General features: G+C 45.2%; 16 protein-coding genes across 16 annotated transcripts; 9 read left to right on the top strand and 7 right to left on the bottom strand.

Moving 5' to 3' along the window:
• Positions 1 to 73: 73 nt before the first annotated feature.
• On the bottom strand, positions 74 to 2,609 carry BBOV_III004810 (uncharacterized protein). Its single transcript, XM_001611562.2, has 4 exons — positions 2,507 to 2,609; positions 2,203 to 2,451; positions 2,018 to 2,167; positions 74 to 1,983 (listed from the first exon to the last, which is right to left on the bottom strand). The coding sequence occupies exons 1-4, from the start codon at positions 2,567 to 2,569 to the stop codon at positions 94 to 96; spliced, it is 2,352 nt and encodes a 783-aa protein (XP_001611612.1). The 5' UTR covers positions 2,570 to 2,609; the 3' UTR covers positions 74 to 93.
• Positions 2,610 to 2,966: 357 nt separating this feature from the next.
• On the top strand, positions 2,967 to 3,446 carry BBOV_III004805 (putative integral membrane protein). Its single transcript, XM_051767085.1, has 3 exons — positions 2,967 to 3,105; positions 3,140 to 3,227; positions 3,264 to 3,446. Exons 1-3 carry the CDS (start codon positions 2,987 to 2,989, stop codon positions 3,414 to 3,416), a joined length of 360 nt encoding a protein of 119 aa, XP_051623697.1. The 5' UTR covers positions 2,967 to 2,986; the 3' UTR covers positions 3,417 to 3,446.
• A 68-nt stretch (positions 3,447 to 3,514) lies between these two features.
• Positions 3,515 to 5,011, top strand: BBOV_III004800 (DNA polymerase alpha/epsilon subunit B family protein). The gene is made up of 7 exons (XM_051766997.1): positions 3,515 to 3,768; positions 3,803 to 3,892; positions 3,928 to 4,044; positions 4,079 to 4,281; positions 4,316 to 4,455; positions 4,489 to 4,683; positions 4,717 to 5,011. Exons 1-7 carry the CDS (start codon positions 3,535 to 3,537, stop codon positions 4,980 to 4,982), a joined length of 1,245 nt encoding a protein of 414 aa, XP_051623441.1. The 5' UTR covers positions 3,515 to 3,534; the 3' UTR covers positions 4,983 to 5,011.
• A 95-nt stretch (positions 5,012 to 5,106) lies between these two features.
• BBOV_III004790 (uncharacterized protein) lies at positions 5,107 to 6,184 on the top strand. The gene is made up of 2 exons (XM_001611560.2): positions 5,107 to 5,383; positions 5,444 to 6,184. The coding sequence occupies exons 1-2, from the start codon at positions 5,237 to 5,239 to the stop codon at positions 6,149 to 6,151; spliced, it is 855 nt and encodes a 284-aa protein (XP_001611610.1). The 5' UTR covers positions 5,107 to 5,236; the 3' UTR covers positions 6,152 to 6,184.
• A 4-nt stretch (positions 6,185 to 6,188) lies between these two features.
• On the bottom strand, positions 6,189 to 6,981 carry BBOV_III004780 (putative integral membrane protein). Its single transcript, XM_001611559.2, has one exon. The coding sequence runs from the start codon at positions 6,963 to 6,965 to the stop codon at positions 6,201 to 6,203; it is 765 nt and encodes a 254-aa protein (XP_001611609.1). The 5' UTR covers positions 6,966 to 6,981; the 3' UTR covers positions 6,189 to 6,200.
• Positions 6,982 to 6,985: 4 nt separating this feature from the next.
• BBOV_III004770 (uncharacterized protein) lies at positions 6,986 to 7,753 on the bottom strand. The gene has a single exon (XM_001611558.2). It carries the CDS (start codon positions 7,691 to 7,693, stop codon positions 7,004 to 7,006), a length of 690 nt encoding a protein of 229 aa, XP_001611608.1. The 5' UTR covers positions 7,694 to 7,753; the 3' UTR covers positions 6,986 to 7,003.
• A 201-nt stretch (positions 7,754 to 7,954) lies between these two features.
• Positions 7,955 to 9,385, top strand: BBOV_III004765 (diacylglycerol kinase). Its single transcript, XM_051767057.1, has 4 exons — positions 7,955 to 8,163; positions 8,198 to 8,245; positions 8,281 to 9,185; positions 9,220 to 9,385. The coding sequence occupies exons 1-4, from the start codon at positions 8,041 to 8,043 to the stop codon at positions 9,374 to 9,376; spliced, it is 1,233 nt and encodes a 410-aa protein (XP_051623696.1). The 5' UTR covers positions 7,955 to 8,040; the 3' UTR covers positions 9,377 to 9,385.
• A 91-nt stretch (positions 9,386 to 9,476) lies between these two features.
• BBOV_III004760 (Diacylglycerol kinase accessory domain family protein) lies at positions 9,477 to 10,860 on the top strand. The gene is made up of 4 exons (XM_051767745.1): positions 9,477 to 9,571; positions 9,615 to 9,753; positions 9,792 to 9,975; positions 10,016 to 10,860. The coding sequence occupies exons 1-4, from the start codon at positions 9,506 to 9,508 to the stop codon at positions 10,797 to 10,799; spliced, it is 1,173 nt and encodes a 390-aa protein (XP_051623440.1). The 5' UTR covers positions 9,477 to 9,505; the 3' UTR covers positions 10,800 to 10,860.
• Positions 10,861 to 11,004: 144 nt separating this feature from the next.
• BBOV_III004750 (tetratricopeptide repeat (TPR) domain containing protein) lies at positions 11,005 to 13,325 on the top strand. The gene is made up of 6 exons (XM_001611556.2): positions 11,005 to 11,174; positions 11,209 to 11,342; positions 11,376 to 11,708; positions 11,742 to 11,943; positions 11,979 to 12,557; positions 12,591 to 13,325. Exons 1-6 carry the CDS (start codon positions 11,145 to 11,147, stop codon positions 13,308 to 13,310), a joined length of 1,998 nt encoding a protein of 665 aa, XP_001611606.1. The 5' UTR covers positions 11,005 to 11,144; the 3' UTR covers positions 13,311 to 13,325.
• On the bottom strand, positions 13,290 to 13,878 carry BBOV_III004745 (uncharacterized protein). Its single transcript, XM_051767118.1, has 4 exons — positions 13,740 to 13,878; positions 13,652 to 13,705; positions 13,483 to 13,617; positions 13,290 to 13,448 (listed from the first exon to the last, which is right to left on the bottom strand). The coding sequence occupies exons 1-4, from the start codon at positions 13,872 to 13,874 to the stop codon at positions 13,320 to 13,322; spliced, it is 453 nt and encodes a 150-aa protein (XP_051623781.1). The 5' UTR covers positions 13,875 to 13,878; the 3' UTR covers positions 13,290 to 13,319.
• A 10-nt stretch (positions 13,879 to 13,888) lies between these two features.
• Positions 13,889 to 14,611, bottom strand: BBOV_III004740 (AP2 domain family protein). The gene is made up of 3 exons (XM_001611555.2): positions 14,166 to 14,611; positions 14,085 to 14,130; positions 13,889 to 14,051 (listed from the first exon to the last, which is right to left on the bottom strand). The coding sequence occupies exons 1-3, from the start codon at positions 14,601 to 14,603 to the stop codon at positions 13,897 to 13,899; spliced, it is 639 nt and encodes a 212-aa protein (XP_001611605.1). The 5' UTR covers positions 14,604 to 14,611; the 3' UTR covers positions 13,889 to 13,896.
• A 74-nt stretch (positions 14,612 to 14,685) lies between these two features.
• Positions 14,686 to 16,665, top strand: BBOV_III004730 (Mediator complex subunit MED14 family protein). Its single transcript, XM_001611554.2, has one exon. It carries the CDS (start codon positions 14,716 to 14,718, stop codon positions 16,657 to 16,659), a length of 1,944 nt encoding a protein of 647 aa, XP_001611604.1. The 5' UTR covers positions 14,686 to 14,715; the 3' UTR covers positions 16,660 to 16,665.
• Positions 16,666 to 16,706: 41 nt separating this feature from the next.
• On the bottom strand, positions 16,707 to 17,074 carry BBOV_III004720 (putative splicing factor 3B subunit 10 (SF3b10)). Its single transcript, XM_001611553.2, has 3 exons — positions 16,953 to 17,074; positions 16,796 to 16,919; positions 16,707 to 16,760 (listed from the first exon to the last, which is right to left on the bottom strand). The coding sequence occupies exons 1-3, from the start codon at positions 17,042 to 17,044 to the stop codon at positions 16,713 to 16,715; spliced, it is 264 nt and encodes an 87-aa protein (XP_001611603.1). The 5' UTR covers positions 17,045 to 17,074; the 3' UTR covers positions 16,707 to 16,712.
• Positions 17,075 to 17,126: 52 nt separating this feature from the next.
• On the top strand, positions 17,127 to 21,550 carry BBOV_III004710 (putative integral membrane protein). The gene is made up of 2 exons (XM_051767585.1): positions 17,127 to 17,412; positions 17,715 to 21,550. The coding sequence occupies exons 1-2, from the start codon at positions 17,197 to 17,199 to the stop codon at positions 21,528 to 21,530; spliced, it is 4,032 nt and encodes a 1,343-aa protein (XP_051623439.1). The 5' UTR covers positions 17,127 to 17,196; the 3' UTR covers positions 21,531 to 21,550.
• A 179-nt stretch (positions 21,551 to 21,729) lies between these two features.
• On the top strand, positions 21,730 to 22,295 carry BBOV_III004700 (putative integral membrane protein). The gene is made up of 2 exons (XM_001611551.2): positions 21,730 to 22,080; positions 22,114 to 22,295. Exons 1-2 carry the CDS (start codon positions 21,835 to 21,837, stop codon positions 22,273 to 22,275), a joined length of 408 nt encoding a protein of 135 aa, XP_001611601.1. The 5' UTR covers positions 21,730 to 21,834; the 3' UTR covers positions 22,276 to 22,295.
• A 7-nt stretch (positions 22,296 to 22,302) lies between these two features.
• Positions 22,303 to 23,158, bottom strand: BBOV_III004690 (RNA polymerase-associated protein LEO1 family protein). Its single transcript, XM_001611550.2, has one exon. It carries the CDS (start codon positions 23,141 to 23,143, stop codon positions 22,313 to 22,315), a length of 831 nt encoding a protein of 276 aa, XP_001611600.1. The 5' UTR covers positions 23,144 to 23,158; the 3' UTR covers positions 22,303 to 22,312.
• Between the last annotated feature and the right edge of the window lie 10 nt (positions 23,159 to 23,168).

Below are 23,168 nucleotides of genomic sequence, written 5' to 3'. Positions count from 1 at the left end.
CACTGAGGAAGATGTTGAGTGTGTAGCATGTGATAGGCACTATACGTTACCAGTGTAACACACGATATGTTTAATTATATATAATGTTTATAACTATTTGTGTATGCTAGTTACATTATTTTCAACTAGCATACGTAGCCGTGAGAAGCTGTCTATCGCTGACGTTGTGTTTGGTATTACTGCTCTAGTATCCTTTTCTATTGATAAATCACGGTCTGTGTGTGACTCTTCCTTCGCTACATGATGGCATCGTTCTACTAAGCGGGCTATGTATTGCGTACGATCGCTAGTTAGCCATTCTTCGGCGCGACAGCACACTGCCTGTATACCCCGTTGTCTTAGTAGCCTCAGCTGGGTGTAAGCATCAAGCCTCAGCATTTGTCGTGCTCCAGAGTAGCAGTCGTTAACCATTAGGAATATAGCAACCTTGTCTTTAGTAGGCAACCTGACTACTATGGGCACAATGATACCATCGGCATTATAGTCCCTTAGTACTCTGGTCCCAGTATCAAACTTCTTGACAAACTCTTGTAATGCCTCTTGTATCTCCATAGTGCAACATTCCACTGATATAACATCTGCATTGACAATTACATTCCCACGTTTCAGGTCAACCGATCGTGTTACTACGTGTTTATCCGGGGCTACCATTCTGGGATACATGCGATATGGTCCTTGGTACCAGTGTATATTAGCAATTCCTGTTACGCGGAGTAGTGCTACCAAATTCTTACTGCGGTCGTTCGACAGTTCAGTCCCATTGACTATGTGTATCATGGATTCCAGAAGACTGGAGTCGACATTGATTAGCCCATTGACCTTTAGGATAGCAGCTGCCGATAATACCATAAGCGCTTCTTCTGGCGAGTTTATATTGGCACACGCGGCTAGGATCTGCTCCAGTCCTTGGATATATCCCAGTGCCACTAGATTAAAGACCATAGAGGCGGCTTGGGTCGGTTGCAGGCAGTCAGCTCTGCACAATACTGACATTACCTTTTTCTGTAGCGGTGTTGATTTAGCTCCCACTTTTGCGGACAGTTTGCACAAGAGGTCAACTTCTTTAAGTTTTAAAGTGCCAGTAATACTGCGATTGAGTGCTACCACCAATTGCTGCAGCTCCGTACTGCTGTATAGCACGCTACGTCGATAGAGACAAGTGGCCAACTCCCATAAATCCGTCTTGTTACAGCTATCCCATGACGTCATATCAACTATTTTATTTAGTTTGTAACATAGCCTTCGGTATACTAGTGCAGACCTGTGGTCATCATCTGGTAGACATTTGAGGTACCCTAGTGCCTCGGTGAATGACATTGTTGAGGTGCGATATGCCAATTCGTTTCGGACGCATTCTTCTAGTTGAGGTACCCGAGTTTGTATTTCATTATTCACGGGCCATAGTGGGCTGTCAGGATCTGTATCTTCGAGCATTGAGAGCGACTGTTGCAGCCGCTGGAGCAAAGTCACTAACTCACGCGTCTCGAACTCGAGTAACCGTTCTGAGATTCGTATGTGCGCCTTGTGTATATTTGCTATAGATGCGTACAAATGCTGCTTGATGCCAGTATCATGCTTGTATATCAGGTTAAGAGCTGACTTATAGTAATACAGTATATCCGTTGCCTGCATGGATAACATTAGGTCAGCGCAGCGTCCTAAAAGCGACAACGTGGTCTCGGTAATGAGGGTCTCCTCAGGGGATGAGGTGTCCCTATGATCCACAGCTTCCTGGTGAGTTCCAGATAGATTGGAACTATCCACGTTACCATCGCCCAGTCCACTGTTACTGGTTTCTGGGCCCAATGATATCCTAGGAACGAAGCCTTTATACCGGGAATAGGAGTACAGCAGCAGTGTTAGGGTATGGCAGTTAGCAATGTACTTAATCCTGGAGGATATAATTAGCGATGTTTTGACGAAGATGCCATGTATATCACGAACATTCAATTCCAAAAGTGCGTTGAGCAGCAGTGCGAGGTCCTGGGACATATCAGCCCTTGTATATTACTGTTACCTTCTCTGACGATTTGGCGGTCAATTTGTTTTCGATACTGACGCTGAAGCTGTTGATCATTTCGTCAGCTCGTACTCCTACTTTTGCCAGTGCATTGTAAAGCACTGCAAAGTCACGAAGGTAGTACCCATCGATGCTTGAGTCCACGGCCTAGTGTGTATATTAACAGTGTCTATAATATTTACCTCTAGAAGGATGTTAAATAAACGTGTGTCATGCTTGCGAGCACTGGCGAATGCCGAGAGTATAAGTGATATATCAGTAGGTGTGAATTTATCCTGCTCACTAGCTTCATTATCCGATTCCACGTTATTCATGCGCTTACACACTTCTTGGACATATTGATGCCACACGGAACGCATCCGAATGTGTTTTCGGCTGGATTCCACAATATCCTTCCGGAGGTCAAGACATGACAGTCCAGCAATGCGCTTCTGTATAGATATGATTATACGTATTAATGCACTCATGTAACATAAACAAACATACCGCTATTGGTGCCTGAAATACTCGACCTCTACTGGAATTGATGGCTCGACGGCCTGCCTTCATGGCGAGGCAAAAAGAATGAGAAACACTAACTCATCTGTGGCATTATGTTATATTTAATGCTATATATATTACACATTGTATTTTGTAACCTTATGTGTGTCACGATGGGGATCTGAGAGCTTTACCCGATTAGCGTGTCTGCCTGATATCAAGATCGGGCCCACCAGCCTGGAAGGCATCCTTGCGGAAGGGGCAATATCGTTGCAAGTGACGCTTAGCGGATGCGCGATAATTGCTGGTTGAAAACTACTCCAATTCCCGTCTATCATTTCGAAAGATTTGTTAGCAATTTTTGTAGCCTCCCGGGGCTCACGATGCCTTGCGTGTCCTTTTGGGCCGCTTACTACCTGGGTGCCCTACGTGCCTTACCTAGCTACACTTTAACGCTTAGCCCACACACATTCATTAGCAATAATCATGGTTAGTTGGAAGTTTGGCGGTGACGCCAGTTCCGCTACGGAGGGCGAACGCGTTCGTCTTCTTGACCAATCTAGGGTTATGGGCGAATCTATAGCTGCCCTTGGTGACTCCCGCCGGTATGCGCGTTGGTGGAATTCATATAATTCGCAGGGTATTGGAGGATACCACTCAGCTAGGCTCTAATGTTATGAGCAAATTATTATCGCAGCGTGAGACTATTATCCGCTCTACGCAATATGTTTGTTTACAGTGTCTACTTTTCATATACGTTCAGGCTCAGGAGACTGGCTCTTTACAGCGCGAGACTCGCAACCTTCTTCGCGCTGAGAGTCGATCTGATTTTTACACGAAGGTTGTGATGTATTTTACCATTGTGTGTTTGGTCATAGCTAACATTTTGGCTATACTTCACCGCATACTCAAGTGAACACCATTGTTGCCTTTATGTTTTAAATCTCATATTGGCTGTAATATAATACACATTATTTTTTTATTGTTATAAATATAGATACAAGGCCATCATAGTTCTCTATTCATTCAACACAATGGCTACTCGTGAGATTGCTGTCTACGATGACAGCTTATCGCAACGTTTTCGCATTATTGGCGTTCCGTATTCGAACCAGTACTATACATATAGTATGGAGAAGCTTGAGCGTCTTCGTCCATGCTTCTTTCCATTGATTGAATCTCGATGGCGCGATACCATTATTGATACCACAGATTCAGTACCTAAACCCGGTCGCTATGTGTATGTGCCTTCTATAAAGGATGCCAAGGTAGTTATATCTAAGATCTTATAGACTTCGTTAGGGTGATTGTGTCATCATTGGTACTCTTTACAAGGACATGAAACTACGTCCATCACCTTTGGAGGAATACTCAGAGGAGTTAAAGTTGCGGGTAATTGTTCTAGACTCAGTTATTACATTGTGCAGCAACCTATGAAGGCGAAGTACACTTCACCGGACGATCGTCTATTCATTGAGGACCAGAGCATTCGTGTGGCTATTAGGGGCAGCATATTGGATCCTCAACGCCTGGTCACTGGCCTGGTAAGCATCTAGATAGATTGTCTATGACTATTAGGTAATATGCCTAAAGGGCAGGATCAACGATCAAGGTGAATTTGAGTGTGAGGACTATATGCATCCTGGTCCTCCACTAATGTGCCTGGAACCTCGATCTGAAGAGAAATACGTTGCATTTGTTTCTGGGTTAGACCTTGGTGGTCAGACTACTAGTCGTAGTGCGTTACTGCTACTACGCGATTTCATTTTTGGTAGTACACCGTAGGTGATTCAGTTTGATTTTTACACTGTTCAGGCTATCTGAGCTAAGTAGGAAAGTAGTTCGCTTAGTGATTGCTGGTAACGGCATTGGCAAATGTGACGTATCTGCGTTATCGCAGTGTGATGTATATTTTGCTCAACTTGCAGGTTCTATACCTGTTGACCTGATGCCAGGTAGGTCAATGTATACTTATCTATACAACCCAGGGAATGACGACCCATCTAATCGCAACATACCACAGCAACCTATACATCCTACATTCCTGGAGCACAGCAGCCGGTACAGCAGCTTCCAATCGACTACTAACCCCTATGCATTTTCTGTGGATGGTATTCGTTTTCTGGGTACATCAAGCCAGGCAGTGCGCGGTATTTGTGAATACAGCCATTTGAATGAATTGGGTATGTTGCGTGACTCTAACTTAACGTTCCTAGAGGCATTGAGGCTTACGGCATCCGCTAGGTTCATCGCGCCTACAGCTCCAGATACTCTAGGATGCCACCCTGAAGCGGCAGTACTGCACTTAACTGAGGACAACGAGTTCCCTCACGTCATGTTTAGTGGCAATTCCCATGAATATGCAACATCTACTATGGATGGATTACCACGGTTGATTTGCGTGCCTGCGTTTAGTAAGCAGCCTTGTGTTATATTGGTATCTCTATCTACCTTGGAGCCTAGGCTGATCAGATTTGAGTAGTGTTCTTTCTGGGATACTTGTCTAGTTTCGTACTGCCATTGGTGCCATGGGTGCACTGTTTGGCATCGTGCGATATACACATTTGTTTATATTTCAACAAATGTGTTTATGCCATAATTTAAATGCAAGAAATTTCTAATGCAGTCGCGATTTGCGTATTTTGGTGTGTATCCTGGAGAGTGATATCCCGTCGTTTCGTGGGTGCGTAGGCTCGTTTACGTCTATTGAGGTAATTTGTAATATTTGTAATACAGATGTTTGCCGCTTGTTGTGGCGCACGGGAGCTGAGTCCTGTATTTGGCTCAGCTTCAGCTCCGTCTATGTTGTCTAACAGTGCTGATATCATAGATCCTGTGCGCAGCAACGAGTCATTGCCTATAGATGACCCTTTAAAATGCCAGGTAAGTCCTTGTGTGTGTGATTCTTTTTGGTACTTGTTGTAGTGTTTCATATATTCTCAGTTGCCCGAGGGCGCTTTGATGGGCATAATCTTCAACTTAGAGCAGGAGCGTGAGACTTATTTAGAGGCTGTTTCTGTATTACACGAACAGCTGCAGGAGGCTCACGAGCACTACCAACAACTATCGGAATCACATCAGCAGATGAAGGTTAACCTTGAGGCAGAGGTCAGTGAGGGTTGGAAGGAGGCTGAGCGTTGGGAGGCCAAGTACCACTCCGTTACCAATGCTGCGCTTTCTGCTGGCATTGACATATCGAAATTAGAGCCTAAGACCATAGAGAATCCAGTAATTACTCGTGAGAGATCACTTCTTTCAGATGCTTGCACAGTAGTAACTCGTGCTGATTTGGAGCTGATACCATCCTACAAGAAAAAAGGTTACCAGTCAAAGGATGTACATGACTATCCAGGCATGTACCCGACCTTGCATGACAAAGTCCAGGGTCGTCAAATAATGAAGGAGTCTGTGATCCCTTCATTTGGCAATGACATTACAAGCCAGCCTTCATGCTTCTGCTTAACTCCCATGGGCTCTCCCTGTGTTCGTTGTACCGACGATCGTGCGGGTCATAAGCTTTATACAGAGCCCATGGGTGTTGTATATGGCGAGTGGTTGTATTTGGGCAGCCCTCGAGCTAATGTGGACTCAACAAAGCGCGATGACATAGCTTCCGCTATGGGTTTGGTTTTGGATGCCACTAGCATATAAGCGCCACTATCGCATTATATGACGGCGCATGATTTAATGTATCTAACATTTATATATCCAGTGCAATATCATTGTATGACCCGATACGTATATCTTCTGGGTATGTATCCTTGTTGTATGGTACGAAGTTCAATTTACCTGCTCCCTGTTCTATATATGACGATATGTGTTCGTTATCTGGGTATTTGCTTAATACTGACACTAGTTTCCGTCCATCATGCCGTTGTTGTATTTTTATATACCTTGATATGCATGGTGTATCTGGTACTTTAATCTCCCCAATTATTACTGTACCTATACGATATTGATTTTTCAAACTGCTTTTTATTTTAATATCCGTGGACCTCGATTTTATATTATACATTGGCATAACATGCTCGGGAAACGTGGCATCATTCAAGTTGATATCTATGGCAATACGATTCAATTCTAGATATACATCATGTTCCTTGGGTCTTCCAACATATTCCAGGAGTTCAGTCGTACCATCATGGGCTCTAGTTTCTATCTTTATAACTTCAAAATCATCCTCAAGTTCTATGTATACTATCCTGGTATTGTAATCGCAATCTCCCGGGACTATACGATCCCCAAAGAGGACGTCTCCTATGATATTCGTGTAGGGTTCCAGTGGAACAATTTTATGTGCCTTATTATCTCCTATGGCTGTAACTCTAACGTCACATATATTTCTATTTAGATCTAATGGTATGCATTTAGGGTATGTATAATCGATTTTGATTCGTGCTACACTAGTTATGTAAGTCATTACGGTTGCTATTACTACTGCAATAGCAACCCATACTGTCATCATATTGACCTCATGTAATTGTTTATTATATCTATGTATTTTCATTTTTTCCATCGCGGTGTCGCGACGCGAGGTTTGTCTGTCTCCTTTTTGTTGAAATGTCCCTGATCTACTTGTGGTATTTGTATTGCTATTCTCATTGTACATGCCCTAGGAGTCTGAACACGGGGTTGATCGATCTTTTTGGGTAAAAATCGAGCAATAACTTCTACGTTGTTCGATGCATTTTCCAGTGGTATGACCATATTCCTAAATTTGGGGACCTTCGATTGGCAGAGGGTTTTACCGCAGAATTTATATCTTCTATCGGTTATTGATCGTGATTTCATTTGCATTGATGGGCTATGTTGTGGGCTGATGGATCCTCTACTACTTGTAGCACAGGTTGCCTGCGATGTTGCCTTACTGGTTATAGTGCATCTGCTAGAAGTTACTGACGCATTGCTATCTAGTGTATGTTGCTTTCTACGTGGTGTGAATGGTTGATAGCGTTTACTGGTATTACTCGTGCTCTTACTTCCTGAGTCGCTATGTTTGCTGAATCCATTTTCTGTGCTTTTACCGCTACAAACATCACATTCTACCTGTTCTGTTGAGTAATCGCTATAATCTGAATCGTCTCCATCCAGGTAGACATTTTGTATATACGGTAGGTAATCGGAATCATAGCACAGATTCTGTGGAGGGTATTTGCCATTGTTATTGCAGAATTCACACGCAATATCACCCATTAATATATAGTTATTTGTGTGAATTGTCCTGCACAGAAGGTAACCGTTGTATCACACATTATGCAATTGTTTCACAAATGTGTTTAAAGATGTATTGTGTTATATACACATGATCATAAATACATTAGAATTGGGAAGTAAGACCTACCTTTGGGTGCTGTCGCGTGATGATCATTGTTGTCTATAGGGTAATAGTGCTGGGTAATACGTCTTGATTCATTGCTTCTATAATGTGTCTTTATGTTTCTGGCGCGTTTACCGCCTGAATGTGGCACTGCCGCTATGAATTTGTTTATATGTGTGAACTTATTGGGACGACACACTGTGCTTCCTTTTGACCCGGGCGCATGATGCTGGTCATTAGTCTTCTGGTAGCGTCGTTGCTGGTTCTCGGGTTGACTTTATGGAATGACGTGTTACTGTCTCGTAACCGGAGCAAGGTGCTTCCTTTATTGAATGAAGTGGTTGTGGTACGTTGTTATCTATAGTTATCACATTGCCTAGGCGCCATGCACGCCATCGGATGACTTTAACGATCGTTTAGTGTTTATCGTAGGTTTATTGCACGCTTTGTAATATATCTACAGGATTGTTCGATGGACAGTAACCATACCTTCTATACCCCAAAGGAGTTGAGCAGTAACATATACTCTTACAATGGCGCTTTTTTCGAGACTCGCGTTGAGATGTACCAATGGGTTAGCTTAATGGGTCTATTTGGCATTCGCAAGGTCGGTGCCTTTATTGATCATGCTGTTGTTGACCGTAGTTGGATCAGTGCCATGTTTTCTCCTGAGCGCAATCCTGGATATTTCCCACATGTACCGGGTGCAGGGCGTAAATTCGCTCCTAGTATGAAGTTAGGTGGTTATTCCATACCACCTGGTGCATTCGTGGGTGTCCGTGGAGTCAAGCAACTGGATTTGATTGATGACCAATGGTATCAACCCCTGGAGCTAACCTATCCACTACCCGTTCCCACTGTTGATCATGTAAATACCCAAGTATATGACAATGCGCTGTATACTGGTGACCCATTTAACCCTAAGGTGGGTGACCTCCGTATAACATTTTGGGGTAACAGTGCTACTCGCTTTAGTGCAATTGGTCGGCAGCGATCTAGCATATTCTTTAAGGATACTGCACTGGCTCCGTTTACACTGGGCGACGATACAGTGGTATTGGTTGGTGAGGAGTCACAGACTCCCCAAGCACTGCTTACGGCTTATTTCAGTCAGTTTGAGAGTACCCAGACTACCTATTGGACCCTTCGCTTGGCATCTCTGTTACTCATCGCTTTTACCTTATTTGTGTATTACTCTAGTATCAAGGCTCCCAAGACACGTACAACACTGTTTATATGCAGTTTATGTGGCAGCGCGGTAGTATTGCTCGCCCTTGAGGCTGTCATTTGGGTTCGTTATCGCATTTACTTATTCTTCCTGTTTGCTATACTGAGTATGGCTTTCAGTGGCGCGCTTATGTCCATTTGGTATGTTTGGGTATTTCATGAGCATGATTTACAGGAACATGGACCCCTTATCAACCTGGCATCGTATAGGCGATGGCGGCTATTTGGTAAGCCGTAGTACTGGGGAGTCCATGGGCTGGTCCACGGCAACGCCTTCTGGTACTATATTATCTAGTAGCAGTCGACCTTTATTAAGTTCGATAACGATGTAACATGTATCTGTGTAATAATGTGCCACGATGAGTTACATAACTAGCACCACTGATTCGTAGTCCACATTGCCCACGTGCCGTGGTAGACTACTGAGGCTACCAGTCAGCATTCCCGCTTAAAATGTAGCGATGGAATATATATATTTTTTCGTTAACCCGAGCAGCGGGGGACAGAAGGCGGCTACTTTTTTTGAGGTTGGTCTATCATCCTTCTTTCATTTGTTAACACACTTTACAGCCGAATGTGAACGAACTCCATTTTACTAAGCCAGTTCCTTCTGTTGTATATATATATTCAATTACTGACGGTCCTAGTGGTCACAAGCCTGGTTTCGAGCATCTTCGTGATTGTATAGCTGCTCGTACTGAAGATGACCGTGGGTTTATTTGAATGTGTCTTTAATAGTGTACCCAGATTTCAAAGTGGTTATTTGTGGCGGTGACGGTAGTGTCATGTGGATGATTGAAGAGATGGATGCTCATGGAATTGATTGTAATTCGGTTGTTTTTTCCATTGTACCTTACGGTACTGGGAATGACTTTGCCCGTGCTGTACACTGGGACAACTTTACTGGTTTGAATCCATTTGACAACAACATGTCAGCGTAGGTTCTAATTTGTTATATAACATTGCTCTAGGTTACGTCGTGTCATTGAGCGTTTGTTCAATTCCACTGAGGTACTTCACGACTTTTGGAAAGTGGTTTTAACCGTTGAGCCCGAGGGTTCCTTTAACAGGATAAATCAAAAGAGTCGTCAGAAGGAGACTGTAGTTGACGAATCGGGTAGTGACGCCCTGCGTATGGAGTTTGTTATGGGTAACTACTTTAGCATTGGCGTGGATGCTCGTATTGGTCGTGGCTTCGATCGTCTTAGATCTCAGTCCAGCTTGGTGAACAAGTTAATTTACTTATGGCAGGGCACGAAGAATACCTTCAGGCGCAGCATTCGTGTTGACAAGCAGATTGATAAGATGTTATCTGGTGAATCTTACAGCAAGACGGTTTTTACAACTGAGATGGGCAATTTATCTAACCCTGTTTTACCCCGTAGCAGTGCCCTCATTGCTCTGAATATACCGAGTTACTCTGCTGGTATTGACCCTTTTGCTAGGTCATGTCGCGTTGGTTTGGAAAACTTAACCGACGCCGAGTGTTCTGAGTTGACACACTTTTCGCAGAAGATGGGTGACCACCGTCTGGAATTTTTGGCTTATCGTAAAGTATATCACATAGCTGCAGATTTTTGCGGTACTTCACTTGCTCGCAGGGTCCATGCAAGTGGCGGTCCTTGGAAGATAGTTTTTAAAGAGCTACACCCTAGTGAGAAGGTATACTTCCAGATAGACGGGGAGTTTTACGTAATGCTACAGCCCAAGGATGTGGAGATATCCCATTCGCGTACAATTCGTATATTGAAGTGAGCCTTTATACTCGGTCTGTGCATTAACCGTGTGTTGTTATGCAAAATACTTAAATGACACATGTAATTTCCCTTGTTCTATATGGGTATTTCTTAGGAGTTATAGTAACTAATAGACTGGTATGGGTACAACATCTTGGGTGGCGCCGCGCCACCAATGTGTTAAAACCCACGGATTCCATTATATAAAAACAGTGTGATATCCATATGGTGTATATCTATGTAGCCAGTGTGTAAGTCGTGGTTCATCGTTTACAACACGGGCGCGCCACATGTTATACAGGATGATTTTGGGCCATATAGGCATATTACATATTTAATACCATTTGCAGTATTTATTTACAAGATGGTGGCCTTTGACCCTGCTAAGCTCCAGGTATGTTCATGTGTATGTGTCTATTATCCTATAGGTCAAGAACAAGATGCCTGCGGCGGTACAGATTACCGCGGAGCAGATCTTGCGTGACGCTGTTGAGTGGCAGAGTCGTGAGAACAAGCAGGTTAATCGTACTTTTGTTGACCAGGATGAGCTAGTCTATTACAAGTATGTTTTTACCAAGTGTAATATACACTACAGGGCACAACGTCGCAAGGAATTCGAAGACAAGTTAAGGCGGCAGCGCCATCACATGGGTACTTGGATTAAGTATGCACTGTGGGAAGCCAATCAGCAGGATTTTCGCAGGGCTCGCTCTGTATTCGAGCGTGCTCTGCAAGTAGATCCAAATAATGTTAACCTGTGGCTGCGCTACATCGAGACTGAGATGAAGAACAAGAATGTGAATGCCGCTAGAAATTTATTTGATAGGGTAGTTTCACTTTTACCGCGTGTTGATCAGTTTTGGTTCAAGTATGCTCATTTTGAGGAGCTGTTAGGTAACTACGCTGGCGCGCGTACTGTTTTCGAGCGGTAGGTTGTTTCATAGTGTTACATATCACACAGCTGGATGGAATGGAATCCCGATGATCGCAGTTGGATGCTATATATCAAGTTTGAGGAGCGTTGCGGCGAGCTGGATCGATGTCGTCAAATATTCGAGCGCTTTTTGGAGAGTCGGCCTTCCTGCGCATCATTCCTGAAGTTTGCCAAATTTGAGCAGCGCCAGAAGAATTACCCACTAGCTCGCGCGGCTTATGTCAAATGCGTAGGTTTCCTCTGTGTGACATATATTTCCCCCAGCTTGAGATTATCCCGCCGGAGCTTTTGACGGAGGAATTCTTCCTCAAGTTCGCTGCGTTTGAGACCCAGCAGGGGAACTTATCAGGTGCCGAGAAGGTATATGAGCAGGGTCTAGGGATATTACCCCGTGAGAGCTCTGAGCAATTATACCGGTCCTTTGTGTCTTTCCAGAAGCAACATCGTGATCGTGAGACGATTGACAACCTGGTGGTGACCAAGCGGCGTAACGAGTATGAGGAGCAGCTTATTGACTCGCCGTGCAACTATGACATTTGGTTTGACTACATTCGCATGGAGGAGCAGCAGCTGGGTCCCCATGCTACATCGCTCCCTGACGACTCACATACTGATGCGCAGCGCGCTCGTGTTTGCGAGCTTTATGAGCGTGCTATATCTAACCTTCCACAGGTAGATGACCGACGCCTATGGCGTCGCTATTCATATCTCTGGGTTGGATACGCCATCTTCTCGGAACTTACCCTGCAACAGCTGGATCGTGCTGTTGCGGTATATCGCAAGGCGCTTCAGGTACTCCCCAAGGACTTCGCTAAGTTCTACATACTACTTGCTGAGCTCTATGTAAGTAGCATTTCTCTTGTTAATATTCTATAGCTACGTCAAGGTGATTTAGATTCAATGCGTAAAACGTTTGGCCTCGGTTTAGGTCAATGCAAGAAGCCGAAGTTATTCGAGACATACGCGCAAATAGAGCTTAAGCTTGGTAACCTGGACCGCTGTAGGCATATCCACGCGAAGTACATAGAGACATGGCCATTTAAACCCGAGAGTTGGCTTTCATTCATAGAATTGGAGTTAATGCTAAACGAGCGTAAGCGCGTCCGTGGCCTCTGCGAGGCCGCCATAGCCATGGACCAGATGGACATGCCGGAGACTGTATGGAACCGATATATCGAGATAGAGCGGGAATGGCAGCAGTATGCCCATGTGCGCAATATATACGAGCGTTTGCTGTTAAAGACAACGCACATAAAAGTGTTTCTATCATATTGTGAATTTGAGTTTACATCGGGATTCCCCGATAATGCCAGGGCTATTGCCGAACGTGCCCTGGAGTATTACAAGGCATCCAACCACCAGGTTGAGCGTGCCGGTATGTTAGCACACCTATTGAAATTCGAGCGCACGTACGGCAATGATGAAACTATTTCTAAAACTAAGGACCGCCAGCCCAAGAAGGTACGCCGCAAGCGCAAGATGGCGGACGGTACTGTTACTGAGGATATAGTCTACATCTTCCCCGAGGACGGGGTACAGCAGAACAAGCTTCTTCAGGCTGCCATGCGTTGGAAGAGCCAGGCCAATGTGACATAATGCGATAATTTATTTCTTAGGGCGTGATCTAGCTCTCATGATTGTATGCGAGCTATGTCTACCCGTTTTCATCCTTTGCATGGCATAGTTATCCTCAAGTGCTTCTAGCCGCCGCATTTCATAGCGCATATCGGGTTCCTGTGATGTATCTAGATCCCTGATGACTACATACCTCATCCAACTCCTCGAATCTTGCCAGGGCGTCCTTGATACTATCGAAAGCACTTGCTATGGCCTCTAGATCCTCACGACGCAGGTACATCAGCGGCTTGCGCTGATGGTCAGTGACGCACAAAACGGTTTCAGGCTGCGTACATAAGTGGAGTATCCTACCCACATACCTTTCCATCCTGCATAGCGTTGAATACGAAAAACTGCTTGCCCCAAGGCTCGATCTGTGGCATTGTTTTTGGTCGTCCCATTACATACCGGATGCAAGGGTGATGCGCCTTCAGGCGGCCACGGCCCAAGGCGCATCCTTTTGTACATCATATCCTTCCATGCCTTGGTCTTGACTGGGTAGTACTGGACCCTGTTGCGAACTGTATACCGTAGGATTGACATTGTGGCACTATATCACACTGGACTACGATGTGCTATGTTTAGCAAAGCGATATGCACGCCTCCTGGCGGCATCGAATCCGTGGTAGTCAGCGGAGTATGCCCTAGCTACTCTGCGCCTGCCCACATTACCAAGCGCCACCCAGCAATGTAACGTATGGTCAAATGTTAACCCGGGGCCTGCTAAATGTTAGACACTGGCAATATACATACCACTTGTGTAATCCAGTGAGTTGCCGCCAGTTGTTTTTAGGTGTTCCTGATATATATTATAGTCTATTGCTTCTTACTTACATCTAACTCTGCTGCGAATTCCAAAGCTGCCTGTTTGGACGCATCGATGCCAAACTTCTTTATCGGGAATGGTTTACCATTTAACTTGCCACACTCAGTCCACAAGACCTCCCACTGTTCGTTTAAAGTATCGTAAGTTATTTTGCAAAGGTCAAACTTGGCATCGCATTGGAAGTAGTCCTCACGGATACATGCCGGAGTGTTGCGCTCAGCGTATGTAGGCCGGTATCTGTTCTTTGACTGCGCCCTGAAAGCATTTCCTATGCCCCAACGGAATACGTGATGGACCAGTTTAGGACGGGTAGTAGCAATTCCTAACTCGTTGTTGTTCCTGGGTAAACTACATAAGTGCCTTCTACGGTAAGGGTATGCTATTAGCCGGGATAAAACACTATTTGTATATAGCCTTGTTGCGGTAGGCAGTACTACAGTTGGCATTAGACAAGTTTAGTAAAATTTGTGTAATGTACTAACAGCCTTACACACTGGACGTTGTGAGGGTACTCCAGGAAATGATATTTCCAAATAATGTTACTGGATTGGTACATAAATGGATGATCTGCAGACAGTGTCATTCATCGACCTTCTGGCGCGATGCGTCCAGAGGTGTGTCGTAGACTGGAAGCTGTTTTGCTACCGCCAGAGTAATGATGGATCGTATGTATACAACCATGCAAGAACTGGTATAATCCAGTTTACTAGGGCACAACGGGAGATATTCTTGAAACTGTATGTACTGTACCAGTTTTCACTGCATATGCCCAAGCTGGAGAAGGTTATCAATGCGACTCATGCATTTGAAGGGTACCTGGAAAAATGTGGTCGTGAAATGAGTTTGAATATACGCAAGGTACAATCCACTGACTTGGTAACGCCGCCACCGAATACTGCATTGGCCGTAGATTTGCTCTCCACCGGTACTTACACCAGGATGCCAACTATGCTGGCTCAATTGGCCCATGCCGCTAAGACAAACACTGTGCCGCTACCGCCGCTATCAGATGAAGATGCAGATTTGACAATTGAACGGATATATAGTGAATATCGGTATATGTTCAATAGTGCCAAGTGCAAGGACAGAGGCGTCAAGATGGAATGCCGTAATGGACAGTGTATCCTATCGCATGATGGCATGTTCAATATAGCGCTGATATATGACTTCTGCGTCTGGCAGGCTCTGGTGGCAGTGCCACTGGTTTTAGATCGCCTGGGTTGCAGTACTGATGGTGACATCCGTAATACATTCCTAGTGCTCATAATGTATGCAGTGAATATATACAACCACGAGAAGCGTGGTAACGTATTTGACAGCGTATTTCACTGCGCTAACGTATTCGCCAGTAAGCTTGTAATGGAGCGTTTGAGGACGCAGGCGGGTGACTACCGCGCTTTGAGGTTGACTGTCATTGACTATCGCATGTACGTGTCCACGGATCCTGAACATAACCTCATAACCTGTACTGAGGTATCACTGAGCGAAGGTGAACTATTGACCTTGGAGGTACACAGCTTCCCGGGTTTTAAGGATGGAAGCATCACCGGGTTGACACTTAAGTTCAGTATGGACCACCTAGGTGATATTACCTTCGAGGTGATTGAATTGCCACTATTGACTGAGAGTTGCATTATCGAGCATAGGCTAGATCAGTGGCTTGATAGGGTTGCCGCCTTGCTGGAGCAGTACCAACTGGACAAGCTGGGAGTGGATGGCAACTTCTTCATGAACTACGCCACGGGAGCACTTAACATAGCTGGTCTCTCGATACCCTTTAGTTTACAGGAGTCACATGTATTGACGAAGGTACTACAGGTCAGAGAGGTATTGATGGAATGTACCAAGCGTATTGGTATGACCCCGGGCCAGGATGTGCCCATAGAGGCCTTAAGGCAATGCTGGCTCTGGGAGCCATGCCAAAAGTGCTACACAGATAACGACAGCCTGATACCAACTCAAGCTGAACCTGGAGACACAAGTTATAATATTGAAATTAGTGAAGATCCGGTATCCCTGAGTGATAAGCTAAAGGAAGCAACATGTGACTTTTGGGTGTATCTCTGTGAGAGGCCAGGGGCCGTGCACGGCGCTGTGGGATACAAGCTAGAGCAAAGCAGTGAGTTGGATAACCCTGATACAGGGTTACTACTGACTATCGGGACGCACGACGAGCATATAATCGGTAACAAGCTGCTTGTGACCTATGGGACATCTGCCCTGGGAGTACTGCCACTGACGGCGGAATACCAGCAGTATACCTCCACACGCAAGTTTCTGCTAACGTTCCTTAAATTCGCAACACAGCTGGCAGATGTTTCCGGATTCCAGGCGCAGCCAATATCGCCCGGTGATACACAGATAAATGCAATGTTTGAATCGTGTGAAGTTATCTTCAATTCTAACCAAACGTGCGTCATACGCTACGAGGGAAGTAGATCTGAATTCACATCGCATAAAGAGGCCGCTGACGCCTTGAGAAGTATGTTAACTGGCATATAGAGCAGACATAGTGTTAAATGTAGTAGCGATATTAACGAAAGAGTACCTAGAAATCATAGCTTGTCCTGGTTCTTCACATGGGTCATTGGTTTAACCATATTCTGCCATGCATTGTGAGATGTAGTAAGCAAAATACCTGGAGGCACCGATGACGAATTCGGGATATCGATTCGTTTTCACATATTGCAAAATAAGCAAGGCGCGTGTAATGACCCGCGTGCGATGCTAGGGTGTCGCGCTGGATGTTAAGAGCCCACTCCCTGAGAAGTGTTACATGGAGTATGCCAACGTACCACTTGGTGTTGTTCACGTGACCTGTACCCTGGTACTTGCTCTGCAAGTGCTCAAGCTGAGCGTGTATATTGAAACGATCGTATCCCGACATTGTTTGGACTAAGGATGGAATCCAACTGAAGTGGTTTACACCCATAAATGGTGCCAACGACACACGTGGTAGCACTGTTAACCACAACACATTACATCACAATGGGCACTAAAATATCGCAATATTAATAATAAATCGTTCCACGAAACACCATGGAGAGCGATGTTGATATTAGCGGCTCCCGGACTCACGTCGTCCTGATGTCACCATTCCCAAATGACCACGATAGCTTGAATTCAGGGAAGACAGGGCAGAATGGCTCCGGTATGGAAGGTCAAGGCTACTCGCCACGGATGGACGCTTCGTGTCACCCTAAAATAGGACTTACAACAGAAGACGTCAACCAAAGGATCATTAAGCTCTTAACGGTAAGCATAGTATAGATATGCATAAAGTGGTACTTGCAAGTGCCACCGGGAGCCGTACAGTGGTACTGTTTTGTAGTCATCCATTGCAAGGCTACATCACTTATAGTATACCCCTGGTAACGTGAATATCTATACATATGATCTAAGCAAAATATATAAACAATGTGTGACTACATCTTCGATGTTGCCTCCATGGTTTCGTGTTCCATATTTTGCATGTGTGATTCGAAGCAGCGTTGTGATAATACAAACGACGAAGATACAATGTCACCCGTTGTTAGAGGTTGTAATATAACATACAGGAATCGTTACAAAGGAATGAAGAACAAGCCACCATTCGATCGTATTTTGAGCCATTACTCCGAAAAGACCTTTGTCTCGGAACAATCTCCGTTCTCGGGATCACCGCCATCTATCTATCGACGGCGGATAATGATAGAACCGCTTACATCATTTATGTCGTGCTCATCATCGGTTGGCTCACCCTCAACGCGTTTGTGAAAATAACAACGAAGCGGATTCGTAACGCCAGGGTAACGGAGCGCGTAAAGGATGTACTGAACTCATTTCATAATGACATCCAAGCTGCTGTCCAGGCTGAGCTTGAACAAAAGCGATTTTCATTTGATCCGCCAAACTCAGTGCTCATCCCAGTATATCGCAATAGTGAATGGAAGCGGCTACCAACAAATGTAATAGTATCGGGTGATGTATTCAAAATTAAACTGGGTGAAGTGTACCCCTGTGACTGCAGGGCCATAATCAGCTGCGACTCTGATGGTAACCTGAATCTGGGAGATACCCTAATCAAGTGCGGTGATATATGCACTGATATTGGGGTACCCGAGCCCAATGTCGAGCTTATAGATGCCTGCTACGTCGCACAGAGCGATGCCATGGTGCCGCAACTGGAGTCGTTCCTTAAATCTAAGCGGTATGGTAACCCATTTAGCAACCAAAGTGGCGAGCGGAATGTATTCGAGCACATTGACGGCACGAATGGTAGTTACAAGAACTCTGTGTGGGACCTTAGTGACAGTACCTACTTCTCCAGGACACATATAACGCTCACCGAGATGGTGGTCTACATATGCATGAGCTTTATAGTGGCGTTATCACACCTACTGAGTAACGACTACAGCCAGTGGCGGAAAAGCGTGTTTCTAATGTCGACCTTGTTCGTTTGCTTCGCGTTCCCAGGATTCGAGCCACTTATACAACTGGCTGATATTTGGGGTAACGTTAAACTACAGAGTCTATTCAACTGGTATAATGAGAAAAGGCTTACTGTGGATATATGCCCGCAACTGTCGAGCTCAAGCTCGACGTCACTTAATCGTTACTCCAGGGCAGGTTCAGTGGACAGTGATATGGATGCCAATAAAATACCGCTGGTCAACCATCTCAAGGAGCTGCATAAAGTAATGAAACGTGGGCTGGATAGCGCCGGGAGCCTGCTGAACGTGTTGTCATCAGTAACACTACTATGCTTCGTGGACGACGTAGGCTTGCTGAAGGAGGGGTGCTCCACCTTACAGGAGATTGCCATTATAAAGGGCAATGATCAAGTGGTCTCCATGCCAACACGCTCCGAGGACGAATCGCCCATGGACAATGACATGAAGAATGAATTTGAACGTTACAACACCGCGGGTGATAGTGATGACCAATGTGATGTGGAAAAAGTACCTGAAATGCACCCTGACACAAATACTGGAGACCACGAACATCTAGTGATACTAGATATATACGCCGACTCATCGCAATTTGGTAAGCAGTATGTGAGATACGATAATGAAGACGAGCGTGGATGCATGCCCCAATTGCTCCCACTGTCCTTTGCTATGTCCATTACCCAGTTCCCAAGGTACCAGCCGCCATCGCTATTTAAGCTGCCCCCGGAGTTAATATATGCATATATAGGCATGATGGCCAACGAGCAGTTCCAGGATTTCACGGATTGCCTGTGCACCCTAACGGGGTCCGTTGGTTTAAAGAGGTCCTTCAGCCGAAGGTTCAGGTTAATGCGATTCGTCATGCTCGTTGACGAATCGCACGAGCCCGATGGGAAGCTGCTGCTGTTCTTTATGCGCGACCCTAGGAAACAGATTGTCCAAATGTTTGCCAAGGGTAAGCTCGAGATGCTCCTCGAGCGTAACCTGAACTACCATAACCACCAACAGGGTAAGATACTGGGAGTCAACCGGATAATGAAGCGGAAGTTAAAGGAACTCAATATGCAATGGGTATCATCCGGGATGTCTTCATTTGCATATGCCTATAAGCCCATCCATCTGGATGAATTCAATATGCTAATGGCCCACCTGGATGCCACGACGGTGTTTAACATTAAGCAGACCAAGGCCGAAGGCCGACGTAAGCGGAAGTACATGTACCTCGAGCCCGCTACGCAAATATCTATGCAGTATGGTGGAGAGTGCATATACTCATGGTTCAAGCAGCTGAAGAAACCAGATCAGAAGGACACCAAGGTGGAACCTTGGGAAGCCGTGCCCCGAAGTGTGAAGAAACGCATAATCAAGGGTTGCGTGGGAGATATGGTGAGTGCGTGCCTGAAGAATACTATATTCCTTGGGGTATCTGCCAGCAAGCGCATATACCCCAAGGAAGTACCAAGTAGGATACAGTCATTCCACGAAGCGGGTGTACGATTTGTCTATTTCAGCAAGGACGATGAGCGCAGGACCAGGGTAATGGGCGGGCAGTTAGGACTAGAAACCAGTTGGAACTCAATGATTAGCCTGGAGGACTCCGAGCGCATGACCTATATCAACCAGGAAGGTAACGTAGTGCTCCCTAGTGGCATAGAGAACATTAAGAGGCATATCGAGGAAGTAGATGACATACCGCTTCAGGTATCGCTATTCGCTAACTGTAACACTAAGAACACCGCCGAGATGCTACGCATACTACGGAATAACGGTGAGACTATAATGTGCATCGGTGCTGGGCTTAAACCACCTAACTTCTGCGTCTTCACTGAAGCACACAGCTCAGTGTCAGTAGCCCAGGGATACCATCCAGTATGCCGATTCTGCCGTGGAAAACGCTGGAGCGGTGTGGCGTCAGCACACATGTTCGATGAGGCACTGCCTGAAATGAAACTGTCTGCAGCACTGACCAGCCTGCCATGCGACCTCCAGACATCCTCGATGTACAAGGTGGCGGACCCCTACTATGTAATAGAGATGCTCTATGAAGTACTTAGAGTAGCACGGCACGTGTCAACGAATATACAGGAATCTGCAGCGTTCCTCAAGCTTACATGCCATTCACTGGCGTGGCTGCTTTTCATTCAGTCATGCGTAGGATTACCGGAATTCCTGGCTACCACGGATTTCGCCCTTGTGACGTTCATATATGTCCCTGCAGTGGCAGTGGCACTGCTGTCTAACCCGTCGGATGACAATATCATGCAGATGCTGCCAAATAAAATACATAAGGACGAGCTGAAGGTCAAGGCTAAAAGCATGTTCAGGGGCTACCCGAGGCTATGTGTGGCAACCAGCTTAAGCGCAGTGTCCTACTTCGTTACATTCACTTTTATCAAAAAAGCCGTTGTTGACCTGTTGGGAAACAGTGGTATAAAGCTGGAAGTCAATGCATGTAACAGGCCACTGGGCATACCGATGCACTCATGCGTGGATAGCCTCAAGAACTCTATTACCCTAGCAAAGGATGCAATTGTAGAGGCTGGTATAAATATCGAGCCAAATACTGTCTCTGTACTAACACAGGGCCTCACTAGTGTAGTCCTAGTGTTCTACCTCATAGTTGCCTCGAGCTCCTGGGTTAATAAGTATGGCGATGGGTCCGCTGGATGGTGGCATAACATCAACTGGATAGTCACATCAGTAGTGGTCCTATTGACTCAAATAGCAGTGACGATACTGCGTTTTAACTTCTATGGCATATCCAGAGACCTGGCAACGCAAATAATGCCGGTACAGGTCTTTCTAATCAGCCCTGCAATGGCAGTTGGAATCGTAATGCTAGACCAACTGATAAAGCTAAACATGAGACGTGATAGAAATATCGAGCAAAAGTTCCTCAAGCTCCTGTTTACCACAAGACTTGGCATGTGGAGCCCAAAGTAATATTGGTGATGGAATCTGTAGATCTAGACAGAGTCTATAGGGATACTCCCATCCTTGTAGCTGTAGTTAATATGAAATACACTATCTAGTCCTAGGTACTAGACTTAGTCCATACAATGGTTCTATCCATGGAATCACTTTGGATAGACTAAATCATTTCTGTCTTACACATCTATGTGGTCCATACACATTACATTATCTATGATATGTACGGTATAGAAATACTACAGAATATATTATTAATCCACAGCTACACATTGGGAGTGATTGGCTCACATACCGAGATGGAAACCTAATAATCAAAATGGAAGATTGGCAGAAATGGACACGGCGGAACCATAATGCTCATGCTAATAAAAAACCGCCACAATTCCTATTCTTCCCAAATAGAACAGCAGGTCAAACCTACTTCATCACTATCGTTACCGGGATTGCTATAATGTCACTGTCCTATGGGCTTTTAAAAACCGCTGAAGGAAGTCAGGATAAGTTAGCTCGGTCTCTGCAGGCGACTACGCGGATACGTACCTGCGATATCAACAACGAATATGTAGGTTAGAAGTCATTGTCTAACTATATACAGGAAGCCATATTCCGCCAACGCGAGGAGCAGAATAGACTACAACGACAACGGAAGTATATCTACGGTAACAAGAAGCCAGCAGTGGCAGTCATGATATCTGACCCAGAGCTACGAAATAACGAGCGAAGCGGACACCTGGACGGTAGTATCCCAACCAAGTGAATGGCACTGATAGCACTATTCTATACTACATTAAGTTTCACTGTGAGTCGCTGTCGCTCTCCAAGAATGAACGAGTGAGTGTACGCGGCTTGTAGGCAACAGACTGCTGAATGCGCCGGTAACGCTCATTCTCCTTGGTAGCCAGCCGATACTTCTGGACACTGATGTTAGATGACACAGCGTCAGCAATAGATGTCAAAGCCATGCGCTGGCGCTTGGCAACCAAATCCTTAGAACGAGTAAACTTGTTTTTGAATATGTTGGAAAATTTAGTTTGCATACGCTCCGTTATCACCGCGTGAATTGGTTTAACATCGGAGCAAGAATCCTCAAGAAGGAATACAGTCTCACTGCGATAATCCACATTGAGTGGAGTGTCACCCACAAATAATGTGAATGAACCGTCATCCCATTCAACAAAGTGAGTATTAGTCTCAAGGACACCAAAAGGCTCAGGTGAGTCGCTAGAAGGACATTTAAAACGCCACCGCATCATTACACTGTCCTCTAATGCCGAAAGGTCATCCAGAAGCTTGGGGTTATGTAATAAAGCCTGGCGTTCCTGTATTTCATTAAATGGCGATCCTGCCATGGATACGGCAGGTGGGAATTTGCAAATAATCAAATGATGGTCACGTACTGGGCACGCGGAACGTGGTATGGATTTATAGGTAACCGATAAAGATTCAGGTGACGGTTCAGGATCACGCTGAATGTCGTTACTGATGAATGAGCTGGGCACCTCAGTAACAGCCTCTTCGGGATTGGGGAGGTCCACAGTAGTCAGATGCGATTCCAATTCACCATCTGCCGAGGAAACCTCGGAATCTTCAAACAAGCCATGCTCAAATATGTCGTCATTATCCATGATGGCCAATAGTTGCAACAAATGC

This window comes from Babesia bovis, chromosome 3, assembly GCF_000165395.2.
Source record: "Babesia bovis T2Bo chromosome 3, whole genome shotgun sequence".
Classification (NCBI taxonomy): Eukaryota; Apicomplexa; class Aconoidasida; order Piroplasmida; family Babesiidae; genus Babesia; species Babesia bovis.
Note: the sequence above shows the minus strand (reverse complement) of the source record. Positions and strands in the feature narration are given on the sequence as shown.